The sequence below is a fragment of the Siniperca chuatsi genome, linkage group LG5 (genome assembly GCF_020085105.1).
Source record: "Siniperca chuatsi isolate FFG_IHB_CAS linkage group LG5, ASM2008510v1, whole genome shotgun sequence".
Classification (NCBI taxonomy): domain Eukaryota; kingdom Metazoa; phylum Chordata; class Actinopteri; order Centrarchiformes; family Sinipercidae; genus Siniperca; species Siniperca chuatsi.
The window spans coordinates 27,623,958-27,644,019 of record NC_058046.1 but is presented as its reverse complement, the minus strand read 5'-3'; the positions used below and the strand labels follow the sequence as shown (position 1 = coordinate 27,644,019).

At 39.1% G+C, this 20,062-nt stretch overlaps 2 protein-coding genes across 6 annotated transcripts; one reads left to right on the top strand and one right to left on the bottom strand.

Annotated features, from left to right (window-relative positions):
* The first annotated feature begins 393 nt into the window (after nucleotides 1-393).
* Nucleotides 394-13,938, top strand: LOC122875837 (coiled-coil domain-containing protein 158-like). Of its 3 annotated transcripts, none has more exons than XM_044195391.1 (22): nucleotides 394-529; nucleotides 639-696; nucleotides 1,414-1,562; nucleotides 1,927-2,114; nucleotides 2,226-2,335; nucleotides 2,415-2,736; nucleotides 2,842-2,897; nucleotides 3,695-3,805; nucleotides 5,534-5,615; nucleotides 5,920-6,039; nucleotides 7,185-7,400; nucleotides 7,543-7,779; nucleotides 7,944-8,112; nucleotides 9,208-9,360; nucleotides 9,720-9,832; nucleotides 10,400-10,558; nucleotides 11,186-11,278; nucleotides 11,534-11,656; nucleotides 12,476-12,639; nucleotides 12,958-13,017; nucleotides 13,219-13,286; nucleotides 13,776-13,938. In XM_044195391.1, the coding sequence occupies exons 1-22, from the start codon at nucleotides 394-396 to the stop codon at nucleotides 13,895-13,897; spliced, it is 3,009 nt and encodes a 1,002-aa protein (XP_044051326.1). In that variant the 3' UTR covers nucleotides 13,898-13,938. The 3 variants fall into 3 exon arrangements, with proteins under 3 accessions (XP_044051326.1, XP_044051325.1, XP_044051327.1); XM_044195390.1 differs by having other exon boundaries at nucleotides 12,955-13,017; XM_044195392.1 differs by lacking the exon at nucleotides 3,695-3,805 and having other exon boundaries at nucleotides 12,955-13,017.
* On the bottom strand, nucleotides 13,715-19,519 carry zgc:158260 (uncharacterized protein LOC571389 homolog). 3 transcript variants are annotated; one of them, XR_006377926.1, is made up of 6 exons: nucleotides 19,343-19,519; nucleotides 16,365-16,710; nucleotides 16,036-16,196; nucleotides 15,744-15,913; nucleotides 15,503-15,617; nucleotides 13,715-13,874 (listed from the first exon to the last, which is right to left on the bottom strand). XR_006377926.1 is itself a non-coding variant. In XM_044195396.1 (5 exons), exons 1-5 carry the CDS (start codon nucleotides 19,375-19,377, stop codon nucleotides 15,595-15,597), a joined length of 735 nt encoding a protein of 244 aa, XP_044051331.1. In that variant the 5' UTR covers nucleotides 19,378-19,519; the 3' UTR covers nucleotides 13,715-15,594. The 3 variants fall into 3 exon arrangements, 2 of the variants coding, with proteins under 2 accessions (XP_044051331.1, XP_044051329.1); XM_044195396.1 differs by having other exon boundaries at nucleotides 13,715-15,617; XM_044195394.1 differs by having other exon boundaries at nucleotides 13,715-15,617; nucleotides 15,754-15,913.
* Between the last annotated feature and the right edge of the window lie 543 nt (nucleotides 19,520-20,062).

Sequence of the window (20,062 nt, the reverse complement as noted above, 5' to 3'; positions counted from 1 at the left end):
CATGATGCACCACTGTAAACGCCTTACGTCATTATAAACTGTAAAGAAGAAAAAAAAGCGGATGTTGACGGATTATTTCAAAGTGTCGGCGCTAACGTTACTTTTGCCATCATTTCAATGTCAGTTTTACTTAACCAAATACCCGACTAACGTAGCCAGTCAGACAATGTTAACTAGGTTAACTATTAGCGCCAAGATACACCAAATTATTGATAGCATAACGCTAGCAAGGAAATAGCCACGGATGCTGTTTCCATGGTAATGAAACTACTTTTAACGACAGTTTACTAGCGAGCTGTTGATGTTAGCTACGAGAGGGTATTAGGAGGTATAACCTAGCTAGCTATTTAATAGTTAGCTACACCAACAGCTTGATTACTAATGTGAACAGAGATGTCATCGGGGTTTCAGCCCTCTGATCCTCAGATTACTGGGCTTTCTAGCAATAATGGCGCTCACGTTTTACAATGTGGATCTCCATCGAACCATAACGTTACAAGACTAACGCAAGCAGCAGCAGGAACAACTGGTAAGTTGCAGTTAGCTAAGGTAGGGAAAATCTCTTTTAGCTAACTTGCTAAGCGGACAGTTTTGTTAACTTACTGTTCTTCAAGCCATTTGTTGAATTGTCTTTACAGAGACCCATGACGCCTCTCCTCAGCTGAGATTTAACGGCCTGACACTGGTTGAATTGAGGTAGCTAGCTAAAACTCTAGACCTCTCTCATTTCATGCAATCCCAAAATGCCGCCTGTTCTGTAACAACCAGCTCATTTGCTTATTTAATATTTCAGCTCAACTCCTTATGAGCAGCTACTGCTTTAGCTTAATATTTATTTTGATTTCATTTATTAATGGATCTACAAAACAGACAATCCAATGGATAAGGTGTTAAAGTGAGAACTCTTAGACTGTATAGCATAGATGGTATATACAGTCAAAGGTCAAGGTTCGTTTATTTGTCATTTTGCATCACAGGGTTGCACAATAAAATGTAAGTTATAGTCCCTTCACACTACACACGTAGAACATATATACAAATATTTAAATTTGAATAGAATAAACTAAAACAATATATACAGTTACTTATATACATATACACATATACACACAGAAAGGCAGACACAAAACATCTAACATAAAATAAACAATAGAATCAAAATGAAACCAAAAATATAATACAATAACCAAAAATGTCCACATCAAAATACCTACTGTAAAAAATCACAAAAACAAAGTGATTGCTCAAGTAAAATTTCATTAATAACCTGTCACTTTCCTCCATTAATACTGTAAGCTGTGATCTTACCTCTAAAAGTCCCTCTCGTTTATGTCTACTTGATATTTAAAGTGCTATGGCATCACTATAAATTATACTCTCCAGCCCTCCTAATTTAAATTTTTGTTTTTACAGTGAGGAGCTTGACAGGCGCACCAAGGAAACCCAGAGGCTTCAGGAAGAGGTGGAACATGCAACCAAACTAACCTTGGAGAGGTTTGGTTGCACATATGGCATCCACAGCTCACCTGGACAAAGCTGCCACAACCCCAGGTTTAATGTCTGTGAGTATATGCAGCGTCACCCAACATTTTCTTTATGTAGCAGTAGCCAGACAGATGAAAAACAAATGTGTTATGTAAGAGCTTATTTATTTCACTTTTCACAGCACCCACATTATGATACAATGACTGAAAACAACCCCAACTGGTGAAGCTGAAGGTTCATCTCAATTATCTAGATGATTTTATTTCAGAAAAAGAGTAATCAAAATCAGTGGGATGTGATGTGTTAAAATATTTTTTTAAAGAATTCAAGATAAGCAAAAGCCCAGCCTATGTAACTGTTGCACGAAGGCTCGTTTCACCAATCCTTCACTTTGACAACATACACAATATGTATTTTAAATTTCCTTTGCTCTGTTGGCAGGTGACTCACCTGGGGATTCCACCATTCTTTCAACCCACCAGCAGGCAGTGACTCAGCCCCTGGTCCGTGATCTGGATAGTTCAAAGCAAGGGGTGGCCCAAAGAGATATCGGTTCTCCTGGAGGGGAGGTGTTGGGAAATGCAATCGATGACTGTCTTCAACAGCTGTCAGACTTGCAGCTCAACAAGGTTCATAATTTTATTTCAGCTGTGAATCTTATTAGTTTGATGCTGTCTGAACGACTGAATTGGTAGTGATTTCTCTATGTAATGTATTATTTTTTTACCTCTCAAACACAGTCACATGATCAACCAGAACAAGAGCCATTCAGTGTTGACAAAGCCATCGTGAACCTGCAGACTAAATTGCATAAAGTCCAGATGGAGAAGGATGTCCTGTCTGACCTCAGGTGAACACACTGATAAAATTTTACTTCTGTAAAGAAAGTGTTTAAAATCACTTTGACCCACAGATCTTTTTATTTGTAGATTGAAGGATTCGAGGAAACACGTCAGTCAGATGGAAAAGATGCTGTGCATGTTGGAAGAGCTCCAAAACATCAAAAGGGCCGGGGACCAGAAGCTGCAGGAGACGGAGGATGAGGCATTGGCGCTTAACAGGAAAGTAGAGACGCTGGAACGCAATGTAAAGGAGATGTACTCTTTGCTGTTATCTCACGAGAAACAATGTGGACACAACGCCGTCACCAATCAAAACGTCGCCGCTAGTTCAAGACAGCTATCCCCAGCTGCTAAGTTAACTGCGGGTTTTAACGATGAGACAGAGAAGCTACAGGCGAGACCTTTTTTGGTAAGTACTAGAAGTCAGTTACAGGTCATGTTTGGTGTATTTTAGACTTAGACTTACACTTTTCCTCCTATTATGTCTGATTTTGTTTCATCTGTTTTATGGCAGTCAATAGAACATCTGGGAAGTGAAGAATGCAGTGGAATAGATAAGCAAAAAGAAAGGTAATTTACGATTGGTCGATTAATTGTTTAGTCAGTTGGCATAAAATTAATCAGCAACTATTTTGAAAATAGATTAATCGTTTCAGTCACTTTTCAAGCAAAAAAAGCCAAATATTCTTTTAGGTTTCTGCAACTTAAATGTAAGGATTTGCTTCTTTACTTTGTCATATATGATAGCAATACAAACATCTTTGGATTTTGGACTGTTGGTCAGATAAAACAAGGAATTTGTCACCTGTTTAATTATTAAGTGCATTTTTTAGTATTGTTTGACATTTTATAAACTAAGGAAAAATTGTCAGATTAATCAAAAATGAAAATAACAGTTAATTTCAACCCTATTTTAATGTTTGCGTTACAATCAACATTTTAATATTTAGTTTCTATTCTTATAACTTCTGTTATTATATGCATTAATTGTTTTGCACATTTTATGTTACGCCTGGATCAATTATTGGTTCATTGCTTTAAAAAAGGATCTGAATGTGTAAATAGACGTTTCACCTGTTAACCATCAGTCATGGAGTGTTTACTAACCAGTAAGTCATCTCAGTGTTACAAGCAGAAAATATTTTCTTTGTCACCAGACCACAACACCAAGTGACCTCACAGCCAAATTAAGTTCTTGTCAGTCAGTGTTTTTTGTATTACTTTATTCCTTCCAACTGTTGCATCCTATCTGCCACGCTCCATTGTATATCATAAAAACATAAAAGAAATGCGTAAAGTAAAAAAAAAAGGATAGTCTGTCTACCATAACAGGGTTATTAAGCCCTCTTCACATTGCTCTGTACTAGAATGGAAGACCTGATTGTAAGTCTTGACCAGGAGATGGCGCTGTTGACTGACAAACTGAGCTCTTCAAAAAACAATAGCCTCAGTTTAAGTGTCAAGTTGGAGCTGCTAAAGTGAGTGTTATTCCCAAATAATTTCGTGCCTGTTTTGTCTGACAGCGTTTGCAGTATAAGACCATTTACTTTAAATGATCAGACAATGTTGAATTTCTGAATTAATATATGTTTGTTATAAATGTACAGTGGTGTGAAAAAGCGTTTGCCCCCTTCCTGATTTCTTTTTTTTTTTTGCATGCTTGTCACACTTAAATGTTTCAGATCATCAAACAAATTTAAATATTAGTCAAAGATAACACAAGTTAACACAAAATGCACTTTTTAAATGAAGGTTGTTATTATTAAGGGAAAACAAAATCCAAACCTACATGGCCCTGTGTGAAATAGAGATTGCCCCCCCCCGTTAAAACATACAGTAACTGTGGTTTATCACACCTGAGTTCAATTTCTCACACCCCGACCTTATTACTGCCACACCTGTTCTCAGTCAAGAAATCACCTAAACAGGACCTGCCTGACAAAGTGAAGTAGACCAAAACATTTTCAAAAGCTAGACATCATGCCGAGATCCAAAGAAATTCAGGAACAAATGAGAAAGAAAGTAATTGAGATCTATCAGTCTGAAAAAGGTTATAAAGCAATTTCTAAAGCTTTGGGACTCCAGCGAACCACAGTGCTCTCACCCATTATCCACAAATGGCGGTAACATGGAACAGTGGTGAACCTTCCCAGGACTGGCCGGCCGACCAAAATTACCCCAAGAGTGCAGCGACGACTCATCCAAGAGGTCACAAAAGAGCCCACAACAACATCCAAAGAACTGTAGGCCTCACTTGCCTCAGTTAAGGTCAGTGTTCATGACTCCACCATAAGAAAGAGACTGGGCAAAAATGGCCTGCATGGCAGAGTTCAGAGAACATTAAGGCTCGTCTCATTTTTGCCAGAAAACATCTTGATGATCCCCAAGACTTTTGGGAAAATACTCATACTCATACATACTTTTTGGAAGGTGTGTGTCCCATTACATGTGGTGTAAAAGTAACACCGCATTTCAGAAAAAGAACATCATACCAACAGTAAAATACGGTGGTGGTAGTGTGATGGTCTGGGGCTGTTTTGCTGCTTCAGGACCTGGAAGACTTGCTGTGATAAATGGAACCATGAATTCTGCTGTCTACCAAAAACTCCTGAAGGAGAATGTCCGGCCATCTGTTCTTGACTTAAAGCTGAAGCGAACTTGGGTTCTGCAGCAGGACAATGATCCAAAACACACCAGCAAGTCCACCTCTGAATGGCTGAAGAAGAAAAAAATGAAGACTTTGGAGTGGCCTAGTCAAAGTCCAGACCTGAATCCTATTGAGATGCCGTGGCATGACCTTAAAAAGGCAGTTCATGCTCGAAAACCCTCCAATGTGGCTGAATTACAACAATTCTGCAAAGATGAGTGGGCCAATATTCCTCCACAGCGCTGTAAAAGACTCATTGCAAGTTATCACAAACACTTGATTGCAGTTGTTGTTGCTAAGGGTGGCCCAACCAGTTATTAGGTTTAGGGGGCAATCACTATTTCACACAGGGCCATGTAGGTTTGGATTTTGTTTTCCCTTAATAATAACAACCTTCATTTAAAAACTGCATTGTGTGTTTACTTGTGTTATCTTTGACTAATATTTAAATTTGTTTGATGATCTGAAACATTTAAGTGTGAAAAAACATGCAAAAAATAAGAAATCGGGAAGGGGGCAAACACTTTTTCACACCACTGTATATAATGTCTATGTCCAGGAAACTTGCAGAGAGACAGACATCACTGCACCAGTGTCAGGTCACTGACCTTGAGTCAACCCTCTCCAGCCATAAAAATAAGGTGAGGAAGAATGTACAATAATAGCAATGTTAAAAGTTAATATTTATCCACTTCACAAGATCTATAGATCAGTGAGACCAAAGTGGCTTAAAGATTAGACAAACACAACGGCCACCACGTGAATTTACCAGGATTGTGCTGGTGTTAAATTTCAACTATGATTATGAATGTAATAAATGTGGAGAAGCAACACTGATAAAACTCCTGTCATGTCAGGAAAATGCAGATACTACCTATGCCAGAATGAAAACTAAAATGTTTTTTTTTTTTATTTGGTTTGTGAATGGGATTTGTGAAATTGTAGGTTTGTTGCCTGGAGCAGCAGCTCACTCAGGCTCAGTCCCAGCTGGTGGACGCCCATAGAGAGAGAGAGCGATCTTTACAACACTCAGAGGAGCTTCAGTCCCAGCTTGGCCAACTTAAGGTGCTGCAGCAAGCCATGAATGTGAAACCAGCATTTTGTCTCTTTCTGCTGTTGTCATACCCAAAGTCCTCATATAGATGCATGTTCACATTAAAGAACACAGTTTTTAAAGTGGAAACTGAGGTGTCAGGTTGACTTTACATGATGTAATTCGAATGATACTTAAGTTCTGTGTAGCCTAATTATGACGGAGCAACGTAAAGAGCTGTCCTAATAATGTCCACTATACATTTATTCTCAGTAGGGGCATCTGTATCATGGGGGCAACAATTTAGTGACTTATTTTGGCTGAGAAAATGTCGGCAAGAAAAGTAAATGACAGGCGCGCTGTCTCTTAATAAATTACATTTTGCCCATTTGGTCCTTAGGCTTTTCTTTACTGGCAACAGTAGAAGGCTAGGGTTTAGGGGCAGGTCCGAAATGAGTCCGTGTTAATGTTTGATTTATCCTTTCTGTGAGGCCATACGAGCATGTAAAAGCCAGTGTACGTGTACTATAATTAGGCAATAGGGTTAATGTTTTTTAAAAAGCCACAGCAGTGAGTTAGCTAGTGAGTTGGTTTGTGCAGTTATAGGTTATCAATAAATGAAGCCCCATATTTTCCATTCTAGTGCAATTACTGATGCTACACAAATTGGTGCACAAATGGTCCAATGGTCAAAAAAGGCTGCCAGTAGGCAGTATATATACCCCAACCCTAATGTGCACCTTGACATTAGGGTTGGGCAACGTACAAACTTCTTTCTCTTCTCATAATGACCAAAAGGCTGAAAATATAGTAGTACTTTGTTGGCACTGTAGGAAAATGGGGATCTACACATTTACAATAAAGACACAAAAAAACTACTGGAATCTGCGAGTAGCTCTAGTCACTCAATCTATGTAAATTAAAAGAGGTTCATGCCCTGTTCTAAAGTCCAAGGCACCTATTCATTTTGTTGGTATTTTTACTAGAAGGGTTTGCTTAAATGTAGAGTCTGCTTGGTCAGTCAACTGTCTAAGAATAACACAAGATGAAATGTTGAGCCAGTTTCGCTGCCATCACTGAGATCATATTTCTTCACACTGTCAAAAGAGTATTTTTATTTATTTTTTGTCCTTTTTAAATAGTCAGCCCACTGTATGCCTCCTGCTTTATCCTCTAGAGGTGTGGTAAGCAGCAGCAGTGTGAGCTCCAGGAGGAGGTAAAGGCCCTGAGAGGGCAGCTGGAGGTGGCCAGGGAGCAGCTTCGCAGAGGTGGGGAGGAGAAAACCCGCCTACAGGCCCTGCTGGAGCAGAGGGCCCAGGAGAGGAGGAAATCCCAGGAACTCCTGGAGGAGAAAAACAAGGAACTCCAGCTCAGGCAGCAAGAAGCCCAGCAGGTAAAAAATAACAGAAATAGATCATGCATTACAGGTCATAGGTTTTTCAAACATACCATTTAGAATTTATGTAAACCATGATCCGGTAACCACCTGACCATTTTGATGTCTCGTTGAAATTAAGTTCAACTGATTTTTCCAGCGTCTTGCCAAGCTGGAAGAGGCCCAGAACCAGTGCCAGACCCTGCATGCAGAAGGAGAGACACTGAGGCTGAAGCTGGATGATGGAGAGAAGATGATAGATATTCTCAGGTTGCAGATGGAGAGCAGCATCCAGATGACAGTGCAGCAGAGCCACACCATTGACAGCCTTCACCAGGAGAACAGCCTCCTCAGCAACCAGCTAAACCAGCACAAGCTGGAGATTCAGCAGCTCAAGGTCAGGCGCAAGGCAGACAGCTTTATTGAAATATGATTAGCTCACAAGTAAAAACATTTCCTTATCAAGCCTTCAACTTTATTGACTTTCATACCCCACCTGCATCATCACTAACCCCCCGCTCTTTGTCTCTCGTCTTTTCTTTTGTGCCATATGCTGATTAGGGTGACTTAGACCATCACAAGTCGGGCCTGGCTGCTGCAGAGCACGAGAGGCGGCAGCTACAGGCCTCTGTGGCTGAGCAAAGTCAGCGTGTCAGGGAGGAAACTCTGGAGAAACAGCATCTCACCACCCTGCTGGAGCTCCAGCGCACGCAGTTACTCACCCTCACTGGTGAGTTTTACTGCATGTGTATCACCACACAGGAGACAAATATCCATCATATAAACAAAACCATGTTTATGTAAACACACTGAACTAACTGTATTTTCCTCACTATACTCTTTGGTTTTGTTTTCGTGTCTGGTCGTTTACATGACTTCATGGGATTATTGAGACACATTAATCATCAACAAACCAGACATTCCAGTGTGCATACCCACCAGCATCTAACAAATACGACCTTGTACAAATTTGAACAGCCTACATATAGTGTCCCAGGAGATGTCCAACAATTAAATAAATATATGCACACAGCCTCACATAAATACATATATAAACATCATATATTAATATAAACAGACATAACCCAAGTGCAACAAAATCTGCATTGCAACTGTTCATATCAATCAAAACATTGAATGTCTGATTCAGTTCATGAATAAATAATACATAGTTGGTAATCCACATAAAGTATAAGATATTTTTCTCCTCCTATTCCACGCTTTGGAAATGTATTCAGAAAATGTAAAACATTGTCCAAAAAGTATTGAATTAAAGCTCCATCCTTAATTCTAATTCAATCTGAATCTGGAACTCAAAATGTTTTTAAACATACGTTTGTTTCAAACTATGATATAAAGGACAGTAGAGAATAAAATTAAATAGTTTTCCCCGTTAAGATCACAATATTCTTTGGTAGTCCCCTCTGGATAATAAAATACTCATGTGAATACTCATGTTTTTATTAATTACCACATAATTTAGTATTCCATGTGGACTTTTACCACATTGTGTGAAGTCAAGCATCCAGCATGACCTGTAGGACTTTTGTTACCTCCAAACCGCAAACTAGTGTAATCAGCTGCTTTCATTCACCTGGAATTACACAGTGCTGTTTCTAGAAAGAGTTCAGCACTCACGTCTTTTTGCCAAATCAAATGATCTTCTTGTCCTGCTGTGTTTAAAAAAACAACGAACAACGTTTGGTATGTTTTCACTGTCAACCAAGCCCTTCTATTGTTGTGTGTGTGCGTGTGTTTGCTTATATGTTAAGTGTGTTTCTCTCGGTGGATGTTATGCATGTGTTTGTGCGGGCACGATTTCAAGACGAGCACAAGGAGCTGCAACAGCTCCACAGCTGTAAGAATGAGGAGCACGAGGGTGTGGTGCTGAAGCTTCAGAGCCAGCTAAGGAACGCCCATGACGAGCTGGACCAGGTCAGGAGCACCCTGAGGACCCTGGAAGGAGCTGATGGTCACGGTTAGATAATTTAAATTTAGACTTAATTAAAAGATCTCATGTACAAAGAAAAATCTGAGAAAATTCCTCAGATTAGCATCCAATCTGTGATCAAGTGGACAAATAACAGTGATTTGCTTTGGATCGTAATGAAATCTAGCGATGCCGACAACTCTTGCACAAAAAATGTTTATCCTCCTCTGCTGCCTTCCAGTCTGAGAGATATAATCTGTGTATCCATATGTCCATGATATGTGCAAAATCTGTCCAAGATTAGAGCGCCGTGATTTGTTCTTAATATATTATGTGCGTGATGCATGATGTCTTTCTGTCTGTCTGTCTCTGTGTCACTTTGTCTTGTGGGTTTGTCTCCACCTCAGGCCTCCAAGTAGCCATGGACATGCAGAAGAAGATCACTGCCAGGAGAGAGCAGATCGACTCTCTGCAGGGCAAAATCCAACATTTAGAGGAGACTATGGAGAAGCTGCATCAGGTGAAAAACTTAATGTACCAGTGTAGATCAATAAAGTTAAATTGAAATCTTTTGACACGAACAGCTTATGTTACTAAAATGATTTAACTATATTTTTAGTTTTTCAGTTCTTGTAGTCTTTTATAATTTCAAAAAAATATAAACGTAAACTTCACTTTTTGTTATTAAAAAACAAAATCAAACACGGGGAACATTTGCTATCAGTCAGCCAAAAAAGTGGACGTAAGTGACTAGAAACTTTCTTGGCATCTCAGCTGTTGATAAGTTAGCCATTCACCTCATGGAAACTCTAATGTTGCTAATCTGTAACAAATTTCTTTTGAAAATCTTCCAAATACACACACTTGGCTCTGGCAGTGGCCACTCAACAGTGACTTCATTTGAGCCGGTTCAGGTGCTTTTGGAGCAGAGTAGCTATTATGAATCAAGTCAGTATAAAATTAACATTATAAGTCATTATAAATCAAGAGTTTTAAGAGTTATAGTATACAAAATGATAGATTCAAATGCATTTTCACATGTCAACACCATTTTTTTTTTTTTGTCGACTCTTCCCATCCTATCCAGGAGAAGCGCTACCAGAGCCTGGAGCACCAGCGTCAGCTCCAGGGGCTTACCTTCGTCAGGGAGGAGAAGAGACAACTTGGCAATGAGCTGGAGGCCCTTCGCTCCAAAGATAAACAGTTAAGGGACCGGATCGGCCAGCTGGAGGCAATCCTTCACAAGGTGGTGCTCTTTTGCACTTTATTCCAGTCATTATATCACCGCCGAATGATATCTGATGTTTAGAGAAGCCTGGATAAGATGGTGACAGACTGAAATATATATATAGAGTTTCAAGTCAAGACTGTACACACCAATGTTTGTTGAAGAATAATGAACAATGAAGATTACGAATTTGAACTAAAATATATTCTGTTTTCAAGGCTACATGGTCATGAACCGCAACGTCCCCGGTTTGTGTCCAGTCTGCAACATTTGTTGCATTTCATTCCCCATCTCCCTTTCCCCTCATTTACTGTCATGTGTTTATTGTCCGCTGTCTAATAAAGGCTAAAAACGTCCTAAACAATTATTTTTTAAAAACTATACAGTTAGAAAATGTCTTAAAAATGGGCTCATGATCAGCAACAGAAATATGAACAATATCTGAATAACTTTTTTCATCCTGAAAATTACTATCGTTTATTTTCATAGGTTTTGCTGTCACTTTATCCCAAACAGTTATTATCTCCTTCTGGAACAAAACAAAAATTTGAGTTTATATAATCTGGTTAAAAAATAACAAAAAAAAACAGTCCCGTTCTGTGTCTGTTTGTGTTATTGTTTCATATGCTCTGTATCTTCCCAAAGATGTCAGAGAGCTTTGCAGACTGTCAAGATTTCATCCAGCTGCAGGAGCAGGACTTTTTCCGTCTCAAACTCCAACATGCCCTGGACTTGAAGGTAGAGCTGATAACATACAAAGAGTCTTTTTGTAAGAGGGGATAAGGCTTATCCACCCTAAACCCAATATGCCTATTTATGTAAAACTATACCCATATTTAATTTAGATGCTTTATGCTAGGCTGTTCTCTCTTCATCATGCTACATGTTTGACTGGACTGTCTAGTCAGACTTACTCTGTGACTTTCATTTTTAAAGGGAACTGAGCACCCTTCAACAAAACTTGAGTTATAACCAATTTTATCTTCTATAAAGGAGCTCCAAGGTCAAACTTTGCACAAGGCTCTGAGCGTACCTCCACCTGACCTGGACTCCCCATCCCCATTTGCACTCACCGCTCCACCCTCCTCCCAGCACGACTCCAACACCCAGATCACGGTACAGTCAGGAACTCCCTATATTTCACTTATCTCCTACGGTTCCAGCCCATCAAGTGCATGTGTGAATCATTGTTTATTTGACTGCACAGACACAAGCTCAGCACATCTGCTAGGCCTTTAAATCAAAAACATACACGGCATTACATTCCTGTGGCAAGGAGAGAAACCTGACTGTAAATCATTTCAACACAGCAGTGAAATACTGTTTGGTTTGTTTTGTCTTATACTGTCATAGTGCTAATACGGTTCTATGTGTTTTTAATGACTTTTAGGGACAGTTCACCCCAAAATCAAAAATACATATTTCATGTAGGAACTATCAGTAGAAAAATAGTTCCTACATGAAACTGCTCACAACAAGGTCTGTGGATTATCTTGAGTAACCGGGTCATTTCTGGATTTCTGGAAAGAGACATTGCTGTTGAGTTTTTCAAATGTATTTTTTTGCCGTTTTGAGCACCACAAGCCGAGTGCCATATAGTTTCATTATATTCAGAAAATGTAGACTCTGTGTAATGTAATCTCTACGGCCGATATCTCCAAAACTCTGCAACACACACCAAAACAATCTAGATGGATAAATAGCACTACAGGTAAGAGGACAAATATGTATTTTTGATTTTGGGATGATCTGTCCCTTCAAAGCATGATAAAGATCTTGTTGTCACAGAAATTGATTTTGTGAGATTGTCCTGTATTTCCTGATTTCTCTGTTCAAATGCAAGCTAATCAGACCAGCTACTTATAATATTGGCATCACCACGGCAGTGCATTGACGTTGTCTTTCTCTCCCCTCTCCTCTCTCTGGCTGCTGAAGTCAAAGAGGCAGCAGGAGAGCCCCGCCCGGGAGCTCAGGTCTCTCGTCAGAGAGCTGCGAGGAGTGATTTCAGAGAACCACAGACCACACACAGATAACAACGCCGCTGGCAGCAGCTTCCACAGGAGGAGGTCTGCACCGGAGAGAGTGCACGGAACCACACTGTACGTCTGGCTCCATTCCCACACACAGTGCAAGGATTAGCTTTGTTCTTAGGCTAGTTTAGGTCACATCTGAAAATCATGTGATGCTACTAAATGAGCAGGAAGTCAGTGGAGTGGAGGAGGAGGAGGGGGGATACATACATGAGTGGTTTCATTTACCACATTGTATTTCACTGCTTGTAATGTAATCTACTATAAAAAGAATAGACAAGCTGTTGACTGTATTGTTTAAAGGCTCCTTAGTGTCTTTAAGTTATCTGTTATGGACTCCTGGAATGTCTCACTGTATATTTTAATATTCCCCTGTGCCTACAGCAGCACTGACAAGACCGAAGATGTAAAAGCTGGCTCCAGATTGAGAAGAAAAACCTGTGGCAGGTAGGGAGCACGCCCAGACCTAACCAACTCAGTGTTTTTATTTGAATGGTTGGAGCATGACTTGCCTTGAGGATGAGTGATGGTCACACCATCAACCCACGTGACTTTTTACCCCTCATGCAAGATGCAAGGCGCTGCAAAGTGCTATAGGCTGTGTAATGTGATTCAGTGCTTGTCTATTTGTGCATACACTGTGTACAGCGAGCCACGTTTCCTGACGACAGCTGAGCTGAACGGGAAAATAATCAACAACAAATCCTTCAGTGAGAGTGAGTTTTCATAATTTTGTCATTTTCATCCAACAAAAAGTTGCCTTTCGCCCAAATATATTTCAGTTTCTTGTTACTCCGTTCATAAATGCAGTGTTCATCTGCCATACAACATAAGATTAGAGTTCCAACGATTATTAATCAGTCGTTCAACAGAAAAATAAAACTATTTTAATAATTGATTTGTCGTTCAAGTCATTTTTTTTTAAGCAAAACTGGCAACTATTCTCTGGTTCCAGCTTCTCAGACGTGGGAATTTCCTGCTTTTCTCCATTTTATGTCAGTGGAAATAGATTTTATTTGAGATTTGGATTGTTTGCCGGGAAAAACAAGCAATTTGAAGACATCACCTTGGACTTGGGAAAATGTGATGGGAATGATGTTAATGTTGCAGCCTTAAGTAAAATAGACCAACTAAATTCAACAAATTGTGGATTTTTGCCAATATCAATATTTTATTCTGTAACGTATACATTATAACTTTTCCAGGCCGTGTTATATCGAGTCCAGCGACTGCAGCGAGGTACTCTTCCTCCCCACAGCTGCTCTCACTGGGCCGCAAATCACCCGTCCACTCACTCCTGACCTCTGACCCAAACAGCCAACAGTGACAGACATGACACAACAGACCTGAGGCTGGCTCCTCTTATCAGTAAGTTGTTAATATTGTACATCACATATACACAGGATTATTCAACTAAACATTTACATTACTTTGTGTTAGGAAAAAAAAACAATTAAGAAAACATCTTCCATTTACAGTGATTAGAAGAGATCTTAATGAGGTAACGAGAGACATTTGTGGGTTTTCCGTCAAGATGCTATCAGTTGTATATGAATATCATACTGTATATTAACTGAGAGGGAAAGTCAAATAGTTACAATGGATCAATAACAAATAGGGATGCACTGATATATCGACCGAACATCGTCGGTATCAGCTGATATTGGCCTTGTCGACTGCTATCGGCCTATCGGCAAATAGGATCTCGGCAGTGGCCGATGTTTATCTGTTCAATTTTTGCGCTGGCTAAATTTTGTGTTGGTTATTTGTATTTGTTGTATAGCAGGCTAAAAGAGGCTTTTGAAGCAGTTATTTTTATAATGAAGATTTCTTTGTTGGCCCAGAATTTCACAATCGGTGCATCCCTAATAACAAATGATAAGACCTTTTACGCACATCCTTCAGCAGCTCACAGACTTCATAGTTTTCATAAAATTGTGTAAATGTTATTGATTGATCATAATCTCTGTAAATCCATTCCTCAGAATTAATTTAATTACTTCACATTTTTTTGTCTTTCAGAAAACTCTTTTTTTTTTTTTTTTGAAGGCTCCCCAAATGAAGTTGTCAAAGGATGGTTTTATAAAAATCAGGTGTATTTGTGTAATTTATTGTTTAAATAAAGTTTTAAAAAATGAATGTGTTTTGAGTTGTTATTTCAAACCAGGAATGATGCTCAATTAAAAAATATATATACACAGTGTAGGTTTATCATATACTTGTATATCAACACCGTATAACAAGCGTGATACAAATAGGGAAGAATAACCCCTCTGCCCTCTTTCTGCTTACACACTTAATTGTCCGTGTTTCCTGTATGCAAAGACTGCAAAATTTTCCTCTTCAGGAACTGCAGTAAGAAGAAGTGTCCATTTTAGACACACTTCTCCTTTTGCTCTTCTTTGTACTTTGGTTTGAAGAGCATTTCCTGTATACACATTATTTGAAACACTGGTCTTTTGAAACCCCTCTAAATGTACAGTCTTGGTTTATAGCCTTGGCAGTCGTAGTCCGTTGTGGATCACACAACTCCTGACAGTTAAGGTTACCTACATCTGTTTCAGCTCCTCATTCTGTCAACAAACCAACTGTTTCACATGTTTAATAGATGGGAAAGGGACATGAATTGTCTTGAGATTTGGTGGCAGATGGTAGTCCTGATCATATCACTTGTTTTGGATATCAAAGTCCAGCTCCTTTGGACATGTTGCCTGGGTCTTGCAGTGGTTCATCTGTGCCAGTTTTCTTTCCACGTTTTGGGATTCAGTTACCAGCAGCCATCAAATATGATATTTTACTGTTTGTGAGCTTTAGATTTAGTGAATTTTACTCTTTTTTTTTTTTTTTTTGTACTTTATTTGGCTCAGAGGCTTTTGAAGCGTATTGTAACTGTCCTGCCTGTTTGTGGCTGTGACGGGATTTCATTCTTTACCTGAGAAACTGCTGGCGTTCTGCACTTGAATGGGGAAAGTTGGTGATAAAGAGTCTTGAAGGCCACTGTCAAAATTGCCCAGTGTGGCAGATTCAGTAACATTGGTCTCTTCGTCCTGCAAGAATCAAACATAAGTCCCTTGTATCATCATTTTAACATTATATTGGTTCTTGTGTAAGGTCTGACAAACCGCAACACTTATGTTGTTTTTGAGTGTCTTTAGTGTCTCAAACTTGCTCACTTGCTCTTACCGGAGAGGCAAACCATTTGCTGAAAAGTTTGGAGGCTACTTTCATGTCCTCATTGGTGCTCAGTTGATTGACTTTGACTGTCCGGCCTTTCTTGATACCGTTTCCATTCATTTGTAGTACGTAAGGGTTTCTGGGAGTTGGATTTTGGACATCAGTGCTGCTGTAAAATGATTGAGATGTAATATGTAGCCTTATTACATAGTCAGGCATTTCTAATTGAATAATGGATCAAGGTAATTTAGATTATATTAATACTACCAATCAAACTGCCAGTGTACTTGCATTTTATTGGCAGATTGTTTTACTCTCTCCACTTCTTCCTTACTTGGCTCTGTACAGTCTTCCTGATCTACCTCCTCCGCATGGTTTCCTGTAGGCAGAGGGAGTGCAGAGGCGCTGTTTACGCACACCGGGTCCAAAACGGATACCACCTTATCAAATAACTGGAGAGAAATGAAGACACCATGTAAATATGTTGTAACACAGGGTAAACATATACTGCTTCATTCAGGCCTCATTCATTCATCTGCCTACTCTTAATTATTAATACTGGCCTCATTGTTCTGGCACTTAACGGCTTGGTAGTCCAGACTGCCGTCACCTCCACTTACCTCTGGGGTCATGTGATCCTTATAGTGCGGGCACGTTGCTAGAGGATGCTGTTTGAGTCTTTCCTCCACAGCAGCCACATATTCTCTGCGAATCTGCTTTTGGATCATCTGCTTTGAGAAGCAAGCGTGCTCTTTGGAGATGCACTTTTTAGGCTTTTGACTGGAGTTGTGGTTTGGAGTGCCATGGAAAATAACCGGTGAGACACCTCTCTGGGCCCCGGATAAGACTGACGAGCAATCAGTGACGTCATCGAGGCTCACGTTTACAAAACGCCAGCAACTGCTAAATGAGGAAATCTTGCTTGTTGGGGCTTGAGGATACTTGGTCTGCAACCTCTCCTTGTACCTGAGGATTAACAAAAAAATAAGAACTTTACTAATCTCATAAAGCGGTTTCAGGTATCTGAAATATGAGTGGAATTTTATGAAACAATATGGATATAATACAAGTCAAGCATAATAACAAGGATACTTTACAAGTAAACTGCAGTATCAACAATGTGTACAACAGATTAAATTAACACCTCAGAAGAGTTGAATGTTGAGGAGTAGGAGAACTGGCTTTTATTTCACTTTAAATTTTGGCATAAGCAGACTTTCTCTGTGCTTGAGCGTTTTTCATATTTGAGCAGGAAGTGCATCTCTGTTTCAACCACATGCACACTGCTCTCTGAGTTGTCTTTTTATATCCTCCTTTATGTTTTGCCAGTTGGACACTCAGCCTGTACTTAGTGAAGATCAGTCCCTGTGTCATATCTCTGACGAAAAAGGAGATAAGACCATTTATTTTCTCTATCGAGGGCCCGATAATAATTCAGGCTACTTTGATGTGTCACCTCTTCATGTTGTTTCAAATATAAGTCAGTTTCTTGTTTCATAATTGGGTTTATTCTGTTGGGATCCCATAGATGGACAGCTTGATGTTCTCTATGTGTTTGGACTTTATGCTCCTATAAAAACATTTTCCTACTTAAACACTCTTATCCATCTTTCTTAACTTTCTAAACTGAAGCCTTCTGTAGTTCATCGCGATATCATATTTTGCAGCATCAACGTGCAGTTTGAACTCAGTTCAAGCATCACTGTTTCTACCTGAGAGGAACTAAAATAGTCTTCTGCACTTCCCCTTTTACTTGTTTCCACCAGATTGCGGTCTGCAGTGAAAGACTGTGTTTTCTGCTAGTAGTTGAACTTTATAGTATTAGTTGCGGGTCTACTGTATTGGCCACAAATCCATATCCAAGTTTTGTTAAGTTGGGGAAGGTTTTTTTTTTTTTTTTGATCATGAATAGACTTTTAACAGAATGTATGGGATGTTTAGGACAACTACTGTCATTTGTAAGAGTGGCTGATAGCACAAAATCATCTTTTCAGATTAGAGTTGGGCAAAATGACGATATAAAAACTGAGATCATATAAATTTGTCAACCATTAGAGATTTTGCGGTACCATTTACAGCAAAGTATATATCCCTTTCCAATCTTTGGGTGTAGTAGGCCATTGTGGGCAAGGTTACAAATTAATGAGCGGGACTCTTTAATAGCCAGATTGGATTATTATTTTTTTTTTTTTTTTTTTTGCATGAATGTGATGAAGTAGCTTGATTTGTCAGGCAGAAACAGATAATCCTATCTGGTTGTTTTATCCATCAAGTTTCTCATTTGAATTTTACAGATAGTAAATAGGTATTACAATACAACCGATAATGATATTGTGATATAAAATTACATATACCCTGATTTTATCCATATTGACCACTCCTATCATTTCAATTTTTGTTGATAACGCTTGAGGCTTGACGGCACTTCTGTCTGAATTTTCATGTTAGCATAAGATATTTCTTTTGTCCTGCGGTATGCTTGAGGAGTCCAAAATACTACCAGTGTATTTTTGTTATTCTTGTCTCTTCTTTGACTCTTCTTTGCTCAGCAGCAGTCTGAGAGAGGGTGTTATATCAGAGCCTTCAGGGTTCATCTCAAGGGTATTCAAATCTCAACAGAGAAATACATCATACTGTAGGTCACAATGAATCAGCTCAGTGACCATTTTAAATAGCACTCTGTACACGATTGTCTTATCTATTCCTGCCTCTCCCTTTTCCTCCTCCTTTCCAAGTATTTATCACCTCCCCGCATTCTCCTCTATGTATCTGTCCTCAGACTGGTTCACTTCAGGTTAGCAAACAGAGCTTCGGTCAAGCATAAAGACTGAAAGTAATAATTCAAGATTTTACTTAATTAAAAGGACAAAAGTATTAGCAGCAAAATGTACTTAAAATATCAAAAGTAAAGGTACTCATTGGGCAGAATGGCCCCTTCCAGATTATATTATTATATATGTATTACTGGAACATTACTACTGATGCATTACCACATAAGCAGCATTTTAATGTCACAGCTGGTAGAGGTGGAGCTAATTATAACTACTTTATACAGAGTTGGGTATTTTTATCTATATGAATGCATCATATTTTAGAAACGTATATGTTTTATATGGAAAATCTTAATCTGTAAAGTAACTAGTAATTATAGCTGTCAGATAAATGTTGTGGTGTAGAAATATAAAGAAGCATAAAATTGAAATACTCAGTACATGTACCTCGAACTTGCACTCAAGTACAGAACAGAGTAAATGTACTTAACCTAATTACTGTCCACTAATAATAAACCAAGCTGAAAGGGGACAATCTGCATAATGAGTACTTTTGATACTTTAAGAACATTATGCTGATCATCATACTTTTACTTTTTCAACATTTTGAATGCAGGACTTTTACTTGTAATGGAGTATTTTGACATTTTAGTTAGCTTAGTAAAGGATCTAAATAGCCCACTGGCTTTGGTGATTCACTACAAATCACCAAAGAAACGACTGCTAATATCATCAGCCAACATGAAGACATACATGGCTGTTAGCGTGTCACCTAAGAAAGAGGTAACCTCTATTAGGCTCCGAAAGAAACGTTAAATGTCACTTACCAAGCGAAAATGGGCCGTGTGTTTTTAGCCTCCATCCTTCGTTATCAAATCTACAGAAAACAAACTGTTCTTTTTCGCCCCAAGTACTCTGTTACTTGGTAACTATGGCAACGACGCAGGAAGGCTACTGTGGGGCCGTTGGATGTTACGACAAACGAGAGGACGTTAAACAATGGTTTTACATTACATTAAAAGCATGCTAGGTATGTGTGGACTTTATGGAGTAACGTTATATAGCCTATAGCCAAGTGTCTGAGTGCTAATAGCCTACTGGGTTACACAGAGGTGCATTTATAGTGGCAGGGTTTAACTATGTGGTTACAGCTGTTGTTCGCTGAGTGACAGCTAGCCTACTGTACATAACTCACCCGGAATAGGTAACATTAGTAGTGGGCATTGTAGTTTTCGCTAAGCCTACCTGTTTCTCTCTCATCTTACAGAATGAGTGCACAAGCCAGGAGCACATTTATGAAGTTATAGCCATAAAAAAAATAGATTCAATTCCTCTGTGAGAGTTTTTGAGCACTAGGGGGCTCCCCTTGTTGCAGTTTAGTTCATGCCATCCTGAACCAGAGCCCATGCAACCATCATCTGTAGGCCTAATCACTGTTATAAAACCATCAGTTGCTGGAATATACTGCTTCATTTCAGCGGTGGAGATAAGGCATTTAATTGAGTAAAAGTAGCAATGCCACAATGTAAATATACTCCACAGGTAAA